Here is a 13,888-nt window from a genome sequence, read left to right on the forward strand (position 1 = left end):
AGGGGGAAATCATGCTTTTCGACTTTTCCCCAGTGTGAGAATAAGGGGTATTTATAACATACAGGCATTTAACCCTATTCTAGAAGTAACCCAAAATACAATTAATAACCCTAAAAAAGCAGAATATAGGATCTTTAAGCTAACCCTTAAGCTGCTTTTACCATTTTGTAACTTGAGTTTCCCACTCAAACGATTCAAATAAAAAACACATTGAGAGACATAATAACTAAATAAACATTTATTGTATGATATATATATATTTGACATTTGATTTTGGTTGTGCTGCTACATAAATTGCAATAACTTCAGAATAGGCCTACTACAGTTAAATGATTTATCTAAAAACACTTCGATAAAACAGTCCACCAAAGCCAAACCTACTTGGCTTTGGAAGGGGATGTCTTCATGTAAAAAAATATCAGTACAAATAGCTGATTTATTCAAAACCCTGATTGATCATGGGGGTGATAAAGACCATGTAGAAGGACAACACAAAAGCTGCAAAAAATGAAATAAAATTGTATATCGCTCTGAAAATAATGCGTGTCAGTGCGCATAACCCGCGTCAAGAAAATAAATTCCTTTTGTTCATTACCCATTTTATACAAATCTAAACCACTGAACTGGTGAGTTAGCCATTACAGGTCAATACAAAAACCTTGTATTTTAATTTAAAAAAAAAGGCTGGAACTATAGAGAATAAAATCCTCATCATACATTTAAAATCACTCATGTTAACATTTTAGAACATAAGGCAAGTAAAAACATTAAAATCTAAAATGAATCCATAGAATGGGAACAGGGGTTTTGTAGAAGCTGGGCGGTGGAGTGGTCAGGGATCAGGGCCGTTGGTCGTACTGACTGACCCTCCGCTTGATGTGCGACAGTTTAGACTTGAGATATTTGCACCTCTGCTTTTTGATTTGGTAATCTGCCGACTAAATAGAGAGAAATAAAAAAAAAGAACATGAATAAATCAATCTAAATGTGAGCCACTGAAATACAAAATAGAAGTGTTTGCTTTTTATTTTGAAAGACAAAACAGATTGATTGGATAATGCATGTTTAGTTGTAGTAAATGTCCTTGCCTTTTTTATATTCTTCAGCCTGTTGTATTCATCCATTGCATCCTGGGTTAAAACAAACACACAAAAACTCATCAGACCAACAATTAGAACAGTGCAACATGAATACATTTGACATGCATGGAGAATTTAGATTCAGAACCCTTCTGAAACCATCCACCACATGCATGCATCCGTGAGGATTTACAAGTCCAATCAACCATTATTGGTTGAATTATGTTTTTGTTTTAGGAAATCCCAGATAGAATATTCTGCTGCATCTGTGGTATTGAAAAGAAGTATAAGCATCAGCAGGGCTGTCGTTATCTTTATTAATTATCATAAAATGTAGTTATCATTTATATCATTGATCGAAAATGCAAGTTTCTGTTGGGTATTCTGTGAGTAATTCCAGCAGCAGATCTAATTCATACTACTTGTCATTGCAATACACTGCATGAACCGTATCTTAAAATATTGCGAGTGTGAGTATGTATAAAATTTATATTCCAATAAACGAATGTTAATGTTGTTCTCCATCTCTAGTCTAGTACTGTAGCATGTCAATAAATTACATTTGAATGACAGTTGGTAAGTCTGCTTTCTACTTAATACTAATAACTAACAACTTGAATAATATAAGTTTTTGAGGTATGCATTAAAACATTTCAATGATAGACATGTACTTTAAATTGTAATAAGGTGCTCAGTGTATTAAAAAAAAGCATACAAAGATGTCAGTACACTAACTTCACACTTCCCTGAATTGGTTTTCTACTACAAATTCACATAAAATCAGAAGACGAAGGTCTGCGGCGCCTTACCAGGAACTGAGGGCTTCCTTCTTTGTGTTGGTCCAGCTCCCGGTCCAGATCAGCCAGACCAGCGTTCAGGTTCTCCAGTTCAGCCTGAATGCCCTTGTACTCCTGATGGTCCTTGTCATACTGCCTTTTGTAGTCCAAGCGCTCCTGCTCATCCATGATGGGCGGAAAGTCCCTGATGAAGAAAAAGTAAAAGACGATCAATAATTAAAATTCTTTCCCCTGCAGTCATCTCGTTCGTTCAATATCAGATTTTCTCACCTCTGATTACCTGATCTGATTACTTTATTAAATTGATAAGATACGGTGAACATTTGACGTAGGTTAACCCCATAACATGTAACTTTGTCCATCTTAGTAAAGGGGTCATGTTCATGCTCAAAAAATGTTTACGTCAACCACATACTTTTTAACCATTTGCAAAATAGTTTAAGGTGGACAGAGTCATTGACAATGTTAGAAATTAGATATTATTTCAAAGTTGGATATCATTAGCAGGAATCTCTTTGAGTTATTTATTCATGTTTGCATAGAAATATATTTGGTTTAAATGATAACTCAATTGTCATGTAGGAGAAGCCAGTTAATACCAGTTGGGCCGTACACTTCTGCGTTACTATAAGTGATCATCTCATTATGCAAATACAATGTTGTCCTTGTGAAATGTAAGATCCATGTTTGGCCTGAAAACAAACTCTATTTTGACTACCACTAGTAAAGGTTAACAGAAACATTATCTGTTTCCTATTATTCACATTTATATGGAGCTGATATTGGAGGATAGCGGTTTGGTCATATTTTACGAAAAGCGAGACAAAAACAATTCATACAGTTTGTCAGCAAATAATTTGCTGCACTAGTTTTTCCTTTCAAGGTTTAACCAGTTTGCCAAGACCTTTCACAGTGGCAGTTCAGTCCAATCAACATCACAAATATGTGTTTTTCTAGCCACTACCTTTCTTGGAAGGGGGCTGTCCTTCGGCACATTGCGACATGTGAGGTACACAGCTGCAAGTCATTCAGTTACATGCATTCTGGGGGTGGCACCAAATAAAATAAGGGCACTAAGACAACGGTACACGTTTGGTCCTCATGTCTGTCAATAATGCCCTGGCACAATCCTAAATGTCCTTACTATTCATCTGTAGAGCTCATATTTAACCCCCTATTTCTTTCGATATACTTACATGTTGAAGTCCTCTTCGTCCAGTTCATGGCCAGAGTCGGCCTCCGAATCCTTCTTCAGGCCACCCTGCGAGCTGGTAATGTCCGAGTCTCTGTGAAAAGGCCGCACCAGAGCATTTCAACCTTTTCAATAATCTGTACGTTGAGGGAGTCTTTTAAGGATATTATATTTTAATTACTCGTAAAGATTAGAACAGAGTATAAACATTAGCCTCTTTAAAAAAAAAAAAACTTTAATAGCTGGATAGATAAAGACTGAATGAAAAGGTAAAACAAACAAACAAAAACATTGATAAAATATGTTACTGGTGTCAAGCAGTTTTATAATCTGAGTTTCAAATTTATCAGTTAGATTAATTTTCTCAATTCATTCTTAATCTGAACATTAATATTCTTTAGTCCAAACTATAACACAATAACATGCTTGTGGATCAGGCACATTGTGTAGCCCAGGCCTCACAGTAAACTCAGAGTTCCCTTATAAGCGAGGTCAGGGCGGTCTGGTTGAACATGGAAACAGGTAAGACCGGCTCTTGTGTTGACTGTAGGAAACCTTACCCAGGTAGGTATATGGGCTTGTTGTAGTCGGGACTGTCCAGGTAGGTCCTGGGGCTCCAAACCGCATCATTAGGGTCGTTCAGCATGACCTCTGGTTCCCCAGACACATTGTTCACCTAGACGCCAAGATAATTGCGAATGATAAATTAAGAACTCATTAACTTAAATGACGATGCCAAAGTAGGCCACACAAATTGCTTAATTATACAACTAATAGTCCAAGGAACAATGGCTTTAATGGTCGCATTGGTTCTCTGTTCCATTCGATGCATCATATAGATAGATAGATATAGATACACTTTATTGATCCCTTGGGAATGCTCCTTCAGGGAAATTATATTATAATAATATTAAATAAAATAATATTGTAGCATCATCAAAATCAATATATGTTTGAAATGCATTAGTCACTGGTACTGCACAGTTCTGGAATTTTCCCAGTACATGCCTACATTATTCAAGTTTTTCCACTTCGAACCAAGCCTTCATAAAAACAAAATGAAGCTGATGGAATTGAAGCCAAAACGAAGTCTGCCCAAGATGCACCAAAGCTCTCAATTCACTGCTGATCGCTGATTTCTAAAGCAGCTAACCGTTTTGGTTTTCTAGCTTAAGGCCTTAGGCACAGCTCTCTGTGGTTGAGTGTCTGTGTTTAAAGATCTCCTATTATACTAATTTTCTGGTCTTAATTTCTTATTAATGACATCCTATAGAGTAACCTGACACGAATCACAGCACAAAAAACTATGTAGATTTTCGGGAAACTCTTCCTCTCATCATGTATGTCATTATTTGGCACTTTAGTATGGTTAAACATGACTATAAATCATTATAACAACGTTTATGGGTCATAAAAGTCGAAAATGCATAATAGGTGCTCTTTAAGCTCGCAGTGGTTGAGAAGGAGACCTCATAAGAGTTAAGGTTCTCCGATTCTTTTATTGGGCCCGTGAATCATTATTTTTTTTGTTTTGTCTTTACTTCAATGTGCTATTTATTCCAAAAAAGTTCAACCATTTTATGGCATCTGGTTTGTTATTCAGCTTTAACATTCTAGAACTGAAAACTGAAAACAGAGTTGTTGTTTTTATTGGTAGATCTTTGAGCCAACCTGCCAAGACACTGGCCATAAACAAACAACAGGATCCTTCTCAAACATATGAAACTCAACACCTATTTAATAAGTTTAGAGCAATAACAAAGAACCCACTCATCAAGGGAGAAGGGTGGCAATTTTTCCCAATCCTGACTACTCTGGCCAAACTGACCACTTCATTTGGTGAATGGAGTGGACTGAGTCGTGACCGGGTGGGTTTCAGACCAGAGTATCCAGTATCCAGGCCAACATAGCATATGGATTACAACCACCACACCCAACATTGACATCTTCTTCTTCTAGCAGATGATAATTGCAATTCAATTTATTACCTCATGCCAAATGTTATAGGTAGAGTAACATTTCCAGTAAGGAAGGAATATTTTTGTTTTAAAAACAACAAAAAGCTAAACGATTGTAGTGGAATTAGTCATTAGATTAACTAATAAATACATTTAATCAACCATGTTTTTGATATGCGTCTTACTTTACTATTGCTTGGCTTCCTTGCATTTGTTCTTTTTAAACTGTAGTTTATTTTTGGAATAGGAACCAGTCAGGTCTGAATTGTCAACAATGTTTTTGTCCAGGACCAACCGGTTCCACCACTTTCTAACCACATACCAGAATGCTACCGAAACTGTGATGACACAGGAAACTTTTCCCCTAACACTCAGGGGTAAGCTGACTTGTTTATTTAAAAAAAAAAAAAAACATGCCCCAAAGCTAGTTTTACAAACATCTTTCTTCAAGGGCCAACTAACATTTCCAGAACGTCTAATGGGTGGCTGGCTGGGCATTGGTATCATCCACGCCCCAGCTGTGGCTGTCTTTGGTGTGTGCATTATTCCCGCTACCAGTTTCAGCCCTCCTCAAAATAAAAGCATAATTCTTTCAACCGTACTTTATTAAAATATTGTTTTGCATCAATTCTTTTCCCTTTGATTTCCCCATTGAAACATATTTCATATTAAAAAGTGGTACATAAATCTAGGGTCAGACCAGTGCACTACATTGGGTGAATGGGTAAGGTTCTACTAATGAGTGAGGTTTATCTCACCCATTCACCGATGCTGTTGGGGAAGCCACCCTTGAGGCTCTTCACCTCCTCCCACAGGACGCGGTCTCTGCCCCGGCGCCGCAGTGCGGCGCGGGTCTTTATGGCGAACACCATCAGGATGATGAGGCCCACGAAAATCAGGAAGCCCAGGACGATGGCTATGGCCTGGGAGAGACATGGTGACACAGGTGAATCTTTAGTTTCAGTCTGGTCGGTTGGAGGCTGTCAGGAAGAGAGGGCAGTAGGCCTAATGTCACGGCCTCATCATGGCCATGTGTATGGCAAAGGGGAGAAGTAGGAGGATTACAGTTACAAACACTGCTGTAAGACAACAGAGGAGCTCTTCAAGTGAATCGAAGAGCTACTTTAATTAATTTGATACAAAAAGCGATACCAGCTCAACATGCTGTGTATTTTTTGCTCCATATTGATAGTCAGTAATGCAAAATGTCGGTGAGAATGAGCTCAACTAGCTATTCTAACAAAGAAATAGGTTGCAGACCAGTTAAAGGGTGTCCTGGGACAATTATAACGCATATATCACACCATATATCACCAAAGGAGATAGTTGTGTTTGAAAATAATTGACAGCAAGTGCATTGTTATATTTAAATGTAGGAATATAGGGCTGAAGTCCCAAGGATGGAAGAGCCTACCTCCTGGGGCTCAACCACGCAGTAGGAGTAGAGGTACTGGTTGATGAAGATCCCCTGGGCCTGGTTCTGGTTCTGGTATTGGGCACACAGCTGCTGGATCTGGCTGTAGGCGTTCGAGCCCGAGCTCTGCGCCGTGGGGTTCACGGCCACCAGGAACACGATGGTGGCGATCAGCATCATGAACGCCAGGATGGCAGAGATGATGATGGCCGCCAGGAAGAACTTGGGCGAGCGCGACGACGATTGGCGGGACACTACCAGCACGAAGATGATGAGCACGGCGATGAAGGTGATGGCCGCCATGGCGATCATGAAGCCTTTCCCCGCCCGGGGGTCCATGTACTGGCTCCCGTAGGAGGAGCCTCCTCCTCCGTAGCCGCCGCCGTAGCCACTGCCGCCGTAGGAGCTGCCCCCGCCGAAGGAGCTTCCGCTGCCGTAGGATCCCGCCCCGCCGTACGTGCCACCGTAGGAGCCGGCACCGCCGAGGCCTGGCACCAGGGCGCCCAGGCCTCCACCGGACATGCTGTCGTAGGCCAGCGAGGAGGCGACGCAGGCGAACACCGCCACGCACATGATCACGATGATGATGCTGATGATCTTGATGACGCCGGGCGGGGAGCCCCAGCGGTAGTAGTGGAGGTAGTCTGACGCGGGGTAGTGGGACAGCACCGGTTGGGAGTGACGCTCACTGGGCTTGTGTCTGCTGCCATGGCTGCCGGGAGGGAGGGGTGTTGTTAGCTCGAGTTAGCTGAGACACTAACCCTTGATAGTTTAAGGATTTTTGTCAACTGCAACTCAGACTTAGACATTACATAGAATAAATACATTCAAATGTATTAATTATTAGAATTGTATCTGCCTTAATATTGGGGCTGGATTTATGATGACGATGTGGTGGTAGAAGCAAGGAACAGTATCAATAGTGCAGGAGGTTAACTTACTGTCTGTGGGTGTCTGGCTGGTATGGGGGCAGGCTGAGCTTCTTAGCCGGCATTTGTTTTTACCTGTGATTAATAATGACATGATGTTTAAAACCAGCGCACACACACCCCGACACACACACACACACACACACACACACACACACACACACACACACACACACACACACACACACACACACACACACACACACACACACACACAGTTCCCAATTTCGAATGATTAGCCTATAGGTTAATATAGGAGCTTCTAGAAACATAAAGATATAATAGAAAACAAAACGTTAAAGAGGAAGGCGAGGGAAAGATTTAAATAACATGAAGTTAGACACGGCTTGGATTGCTGATGCCGTTTAACATTGCAAAAATGCAGTTTAACCTAAAATAAGTAGGCCTAATAGTCGTAATATCCGAGCTAATAAACACGTCCCCGCAACCTCAACACGTTGATAGATTTGCTCGGTGAAGACGGAATGTTAAACTTGGTAACCAAATAATTCAGCATTAACGAACCATCGAGAGTATCCCAAAGTAACCTACTGAAACTGAACAGAAGTCTGATATCACAGCCAAGGTGCATGTATAATATAGCCTTAAGATGGAGCTCACCGGTTAAAACTCAAAAGGATTTTGAGTTATATCGACTTTGTCAGTAAGTATTATGTTGGCCTCCAACGCGATCCAAATGTCTGCTTGGGTTTCAGGTGATGTTTGGCGCACGGAATGGATCATATGGATTGTCCGTCAGGAAGGGATATGGCTGGGCCACACCCTTGCATTCTTATTGGCGAGGATCGCATCCGCTCTCAACCGCACTACAGGTGTCCTTTACTCACCCAACCTGTAGGTCGGGGTGAGTGGATGCTCTCTTCGCCAATAAGAAGGCAAGGGTGCGGCCCAGCCATCAGCAGGTCAGCCCTCTCCTGGAGACTAGTATGTTTACATATTGAAGCGTTTTGTTGAGCGCATAACAGAGAACACAAAATAGGAGAATTGGAGACACACATCTTAACTACAAACACAATAACTTATTGTCAGCTGATTAACGCACGCACGCGCTTGGGCACACAAACACATTTTGATGCAGCAATCTGGGCAGCCAAACTGGGAGCCAAATTGTTGAAATACTTGGAACAGTAATCTCCTAAGAAAACTCCTAGGAGTTGCAAGCTTGATTTCTTCAGGGACGCTCTTAAGGGATCACAAAAGGTTCATAAAAAAGAAAAGAAAGACTGTTTTAAGGTCATTGTTGGGACTGGTTTTGTTTTGTTTGAAAGGCGAGACGGGTGGTAACCTGCTAATGTTCTATGTTCTCCACCTATAAGAGGGGCTATTGTGATGATGCAAGGGTTCTGTCATAAGACCCCTTGTGTGCTGTATCAGCGGACCAATCTTTCCCTGCATGGTTGCAGAGCTAAGTGACGAATCAAAATGCCCCAAAACACACAAGTACCAATTCCTAATAGTGGTGGTCTAAGAAATGATTAGAAAGTAGGTCTCACAGTTAATTGACAAATAACCTATATACAAATCTTAATATAAATACATTATTGATACGTTATATGTCATATTTTGTCTGAGGATTCTGGCCCTTCTTGGCCACCATGAATTTCTATCCAGCATTTTTCAGCTAGACATACTTTTGCTGTAGTGAAAATATGAATACATCTAGTGCATGCTACCACCCTGCCTCTCACTCATAAGTAAACATATGATACGGTGGATAGATGTAAAATATGAAAGTATTAAAATAATGAATAATACAATGCAAACATTTCAATTATAAAAATATATATTTACAGTTACAGGGCAAAGGGTTGAATACACTAGGTTAAAACTTTTCAAATACATTGTACTAAAAAAACATTAAAACAACCAAAATACACAGGAAAATACTAAATCAGGAATAAACATTTCCAATGGCGAGTTTGGGAGTTTTTATGTTTGAAATTGAATGTATTGATTAAAAAAAAGTATAATATATACATTCAATATGCATGCATATACATTTGGAAGAAGTGTAGTGTTCAGGTTAAAATGCTCTTAGCAGAGCTGCTCAGGCCATCTTTCCAGCAGTTATACTGTTATACTCTTGAATCTTGAACTTGATGTGTGCGAGTTTGTTCTTCAGATATTCACACCTATCTCGCTTTTCCAAAAATGTTGGGTCCTAAAATGAAAATGAAAATAATCAATATTATATATCATCTATCAAACAGAACATCTCCAGACACATTGGACACTCAATTATAACCCAGAGATTGCCATTTGTTGGAATTATGTTTGACAAAAAAATAATAATTGCAGCCGCCCGGGGAACAGGTGGGGGTTTCAGGTGCCTTGCTCAAGGGCGGATGAGGATGTAGGAGGGTACTCTACAACTACTCCCCCTGTCCACATTTTCTTTCTAACTACCGGTCGGGATTTGAACCGGCCTCCGGTTACCGGTCCAACTCCTTAGCCAGTAGGCCACGGATGCAAAGTGAAAAGTGTACGGTTAAGGTTGTATACTCACAGCTTTCTTCTTCTGGTATTCGAGCATAATGCCATCAATGCGGTCTTTTTCCTGAAAATTAGAGATTTTATTCAGGTTAAATTATCTGTATATTTATTCTAGTTTCTTTGGTGACGTTTATGTTTGTATAAGGGGGATTTACCATCTGACTAGAGGGGCGAGGTGGTAGGCTGGACATGAGTTCGTCCATCTCCCCAAACCTCTTGGCTATTGCCTGAACCTCGGCATGCAGCTCCTTGTACTCTGCATATTGGTCATTAAAAACCGCCTTATACTGATCCCTCTGTTCCTCCGACTGGATACTGGGATACTTCCTGCGGGGAAAAAAAATGTACACGGTTAGATCTCTGCCTTCTTACCTTACCCATGTTGAATATTACCATTTACAATTGATGATCACCATATAAACCATGTCCGTACATTATTATTCGCTATATTTATAGTGCTTCACACTGCCGATCCATTACTGTAGTTTTATTCTATTAAATTCTTTATTCCTATTATTTTGGCCCATATAGTTGGCGGCAGTGGCTCAGGAGGTAGAGCAGGTTGACTGGTAACCGGAAGGTTGCTGGTTCGATCCCCTGCTCCTCCTAGCTGAGTGTCAAGGTGTCCGTGAGCAAGATGCCCCACCCTAACTGCTCATGACGAGCTGGCTGTAGCCTTGCGTGGTTGACTCCTCCGTGAATGTGTGAATGTTGGTTGTAATTCATTTTGGATAAAAGTGTCAGCAAAGTCCCCAGAATGTAAAATATAAAAAGGTAAGAGTGAGAAAGTATTGAAGTCAAGCGCTCACGCCACATAGTCCGCTATGATGACGGGTTTGGGGATGTGCCCGGCTGGGATGTAACCCTGGAGGATCTCCGGCTCCAGGGGCATGGGCAGGCCAGCACGGGAGTTGGTCTGGCTGTAAGCATCATCTTGATGAAAGGTGGGGAGGGGGGTGGCCTCTGATGGCCGGGAACCTCCTCCGTTGAGCTTTTAGGACAAAGTTTGAGGTTGTAGATTCTGGTTAGGGTTTTGTAAGTAACGTATGCTTAGTGATTTGACTGAGAGACAGTTATGCCTGAAGACTTACTATGGACATCGGTAAGGAGGACGCAATCGTTTCCATCTGAGACAATGACATACAAAATAAAAAGGACAATTAGGACAAAACTGCATTGAGTAAAACTCATGCCAAATGATGAGCAAACGTCGGATGTGTCGGAGTGCCTCTCTGTCACAACACTCTTGTTGTTCACCTCCTGGTCGAGCGCCGCCTTCCTCATGCGGGCCGCCTCGTGCCTCCACAGCATCAGACACACGCCCGCGCCCAGGAAGTACAGCGTCATGGTGAGGAACAGGAAGACCATGGCCGCCGTCTGGCCCGCCTCCGTGCGGCAGAAGGCCCCGTTCACGCCGTTGTTGAACACCGGCGTGCTGCACAGGCCCCCGCGGGTGGTGTCCCGCACGTACACCACGCCCGCCGCCAGGTACAACACGCCCAGAGTCACGTTGACCAGGCACTCGGTCAGCGGCCACCAGGACGAGTCCAGCAGGATGGCGCGGTAGTACAGGCTCATCCCCAGGACCAGGATGATCACCGTGACGATCCACACCAGGCCGGCCACCACCAGGACGAACGGCGTCTTGGGGCCCGTGTACTGAATCCCGCCCTGCCCGTAGGCCCCACTCATGGCGCCTCCGCCCAGCCCCCCGTACATCTGCGGCGAGGAGTAGCCAAATAGGTTGAACCACTCGTTGTCCTTGTGAACGTAGGCACACACGCAGGCGAACACGGCCGCGCCCAGCAGCAGCTCAACGCAGCCCAGGATGCGCAGGAGGCCCGCCCAGGACTTCATGTAGGCGTAGCGCAGGTGGTAGTCCTCCACGCGCTCGCTGTACGTCATGGCCGAGCTGTTGGTAGGCGCCTCCGACACCGAGCCCAGGGCCTCTGCGCCGAGCAGCAGGCCGTCCCGCTCCTTCCGGTCCACGTAGGAGCCGGGGAGGGAGGGGGACGGGGGCGGCGAGTGGGGAGGGGAGCAGCGGACGCCCGGCGTGGTGCGGTTGCTGTCCTCCTGCATCCAGGAGGGGGCGAGGGGGTCGGGGTCCTGGGGGGCTGGAGGAGGAGGAGCCGGCCAGCCCTGGGTGAGGCTTCTACCGCTGCTGCGGAAGAAGTTCTTCACGGAGTCGGGGACAAAGCGGCGCACGGGTTTGATGTCCATGGCCTGGCTGTCGGGGTCCAGGGGGTCCCCCACGCTGCCGGGAGCGCCGTAGAGGCCGCCTCCCACTGCAGGCGCCTCGGGCAAGGGGGGCGGCGGCAGGGGGTCCGAGCTGACGGCGATGTCGGCTCCGCGTTGCATGGCATGCAGGGGACGTACTGGTGGTGCGTCCCGCCACAAGGAGCCCAGGGGAACCTCATCGTAGTAGGGGCTCTCCCGCACATGGTCAACACGGGTAGCATAACCATTGGACCCTGAATACATTGGCAATCCCTTTGTTTTTTTTCTCTGAGCAGAAAGAAAGCAGCAACTGGAAGATTAAGAACAAAATACAAACCGTTCCTCAAAGCCAAGAAATTAGAATTCTTGTTTCAACTGACACTGCACTGGAACATTGTTCAAATTGTTAAATAAATGACAATTTGGTCATTGAAAATGTTGGCATTGTTAATGACACAGTTAAAGGTTGTCAACAAGCAGCAAAGTATACAGTAAAACTGATGGTTCCAGTGGTGACGATAGTTTTAAACTGCAATGCAACCCTGTAGATCCTTCAATCCTAAAACCTTAGCGTTACACACCACACAAATGCACGTCTACTCGGCTAACGATAAAAGCCAAGGGTCTGTGATACTAACAATTCACAATGTAAGCGATGGGAACTTTTAAGGCGTAAGCCATAGCTATAAAACAATCTAATTTGCTTTCAAACGCAACATTAACAGTACAATGTCATATCATTGTGTATATTTACCTCTACACCACCTGTCGATCTCTTGGCCAGCAGCAGTTTCTGCAAACAGGTCGGACGACCCACGTGACCTCCTACTCCCTTATGCTGTGCGAAAAAGCTGGTTTAAGGGTGAAGACAAGTAGCGATACAAACCATCAGCTCGGAGCCCAGGAAGGGACCTCCCACTCCCTTATGTTTGTGCGTGAAGCTGGTTTTGGTTGAAGGCGACTGATGAAGCATCAGCTCGGAGCGCGGGAGGGCCGGTCCAACCTGTGTGGTTGGTTTCATTCAACTCTGTGACAACACTGCAATGCTACTGGGCCAGCATGACCCCTAATGTAGGCCTAAATACATTTTTTAAAAAGTGACTAATTATTTCAAATTAAAATGTTGACTCAATCTGTTAACACATTCATAGGCTTCGATCTTAATTTTTCTATACCCAAATGATGTGCTTCAAGATGGATAGTGAGTGTGCAGTAGACAGGGGCGTAGCAACGTGCACTATTAGTTTGATCTAACTTTGACTTATTATTCTTATTGAAAGTGTTATATGTTGACATTATGAAAAAATATTGCACTTAAAACAAGACTGAACCCTTACCCTCCTAGCCTATACAGATGACTTCAACATGATACAAAAATAAATATAGTCATTTAGCAGACGCTATTATCGAAAGTGACATAAAATTTCTGAGAATTATAATTGGATGCATACGTTTTTGGAGCACCCATATAGAATTTTTTCGAGAAAAAGTGAACTCATAAGGGACGGGAGGTCTGGAAAAGGGGGCATAGCCTATTGGCTAGAAATGGGAGGAACGGAGGGTGTCCTCCCCCTCTGGGAGCTGGAGGGGGCGCAAGAACGGATTTTTCTGCAAATCATATCCATCAAATAATGGGATCCTGGGCAGAGGCTGCAATATAATAACTACAGCCTCTGTAATATAATACAGGGACTTTGACAAAGATTGCATTTGCTCTAGAAGTGTGGCACCATACAAAGGTATACTGAAACTGTGTGGGCTATACCCGTATCATTGACTATATTAAGG

The 13,888-nt window shown here is 43.3% G+C and overlaps 2 protein-coding genes across 2 annotated transcripts; both read right to left on the reverse strand.

Annotated features, from left to right (window-relative positions):
- Positions 1-227: 227 nt before the first annotated feature.
- Positions 228-8,199, reverse strand: oclnb (occludin b). The gene is made up of 9 exons (XM_030359556.1): positions 7,991-8,199; positions 7,382-7,444; positions 6,441-7,152; positions 5,785-5,949; positions 3,629-3,744; positions 3,073-3,162; positions 1,889-2,060; positions 1,089-1,130; positions 228-938 (listed from the first exon to the last, which is right to left on the reverse strand). Exons 2-9 carry the CDS (start codon positions 7,432-7,434, stop codon positions 840-842), a joined length of 1,449 nt encoding a protein of 482 aa, XP_030215416.1. The 5' UTR covers positions 7,435-7,444; positions 7,991-8,199; the 3' UTR covers positions 228-839.
- A 1,104-nt stretch (positions 8,200-9,303) lies between these two features.
- Positions 9,304-13,105, reverse strand: marveld2b (MARVEL domain containing 2b). The gene is made up of 7 exons (XM_030357621.1): positions 12,855-13,105; positions 11,141-12,388; positions 10,975-11,010; positions 10,693-10,874; positions 10,039-10,210; positions 9,897-9,947; positions 9,304-9,551 (listed from the first exon to the last, which is right to left on the reverse strand). Exons 2-7 carry the CDS (start codon positions 12,362-12,364, stop codon positions 9,438-9,440), a joined length of 1,779 nt encoding a protein of 592 aa, XP_030213481.1. The 5' UTR covers positions 12,365-12,388; positions 12,855-13,105; the 3' UTR covers positions 9,304-9,437.
- Between the last annotated feature and the right edge of the window lie 783 nt (positions 13,106-13,888).

Source organism: Gadus morhua, chromosome 6 (assembly GCF_902167405.1).
Source record: "Gadus morhua chromosome 6, gadMor3.0, whole genome shotgun sequence".
In the NCBI taxonomy this organism is placed as follows: domain Eukaryota; kingdom Metazoa; phylum Chordata; class Actinopteri; order Gadiformes; family Gadidae; genus Gadus; species Gadus morhua.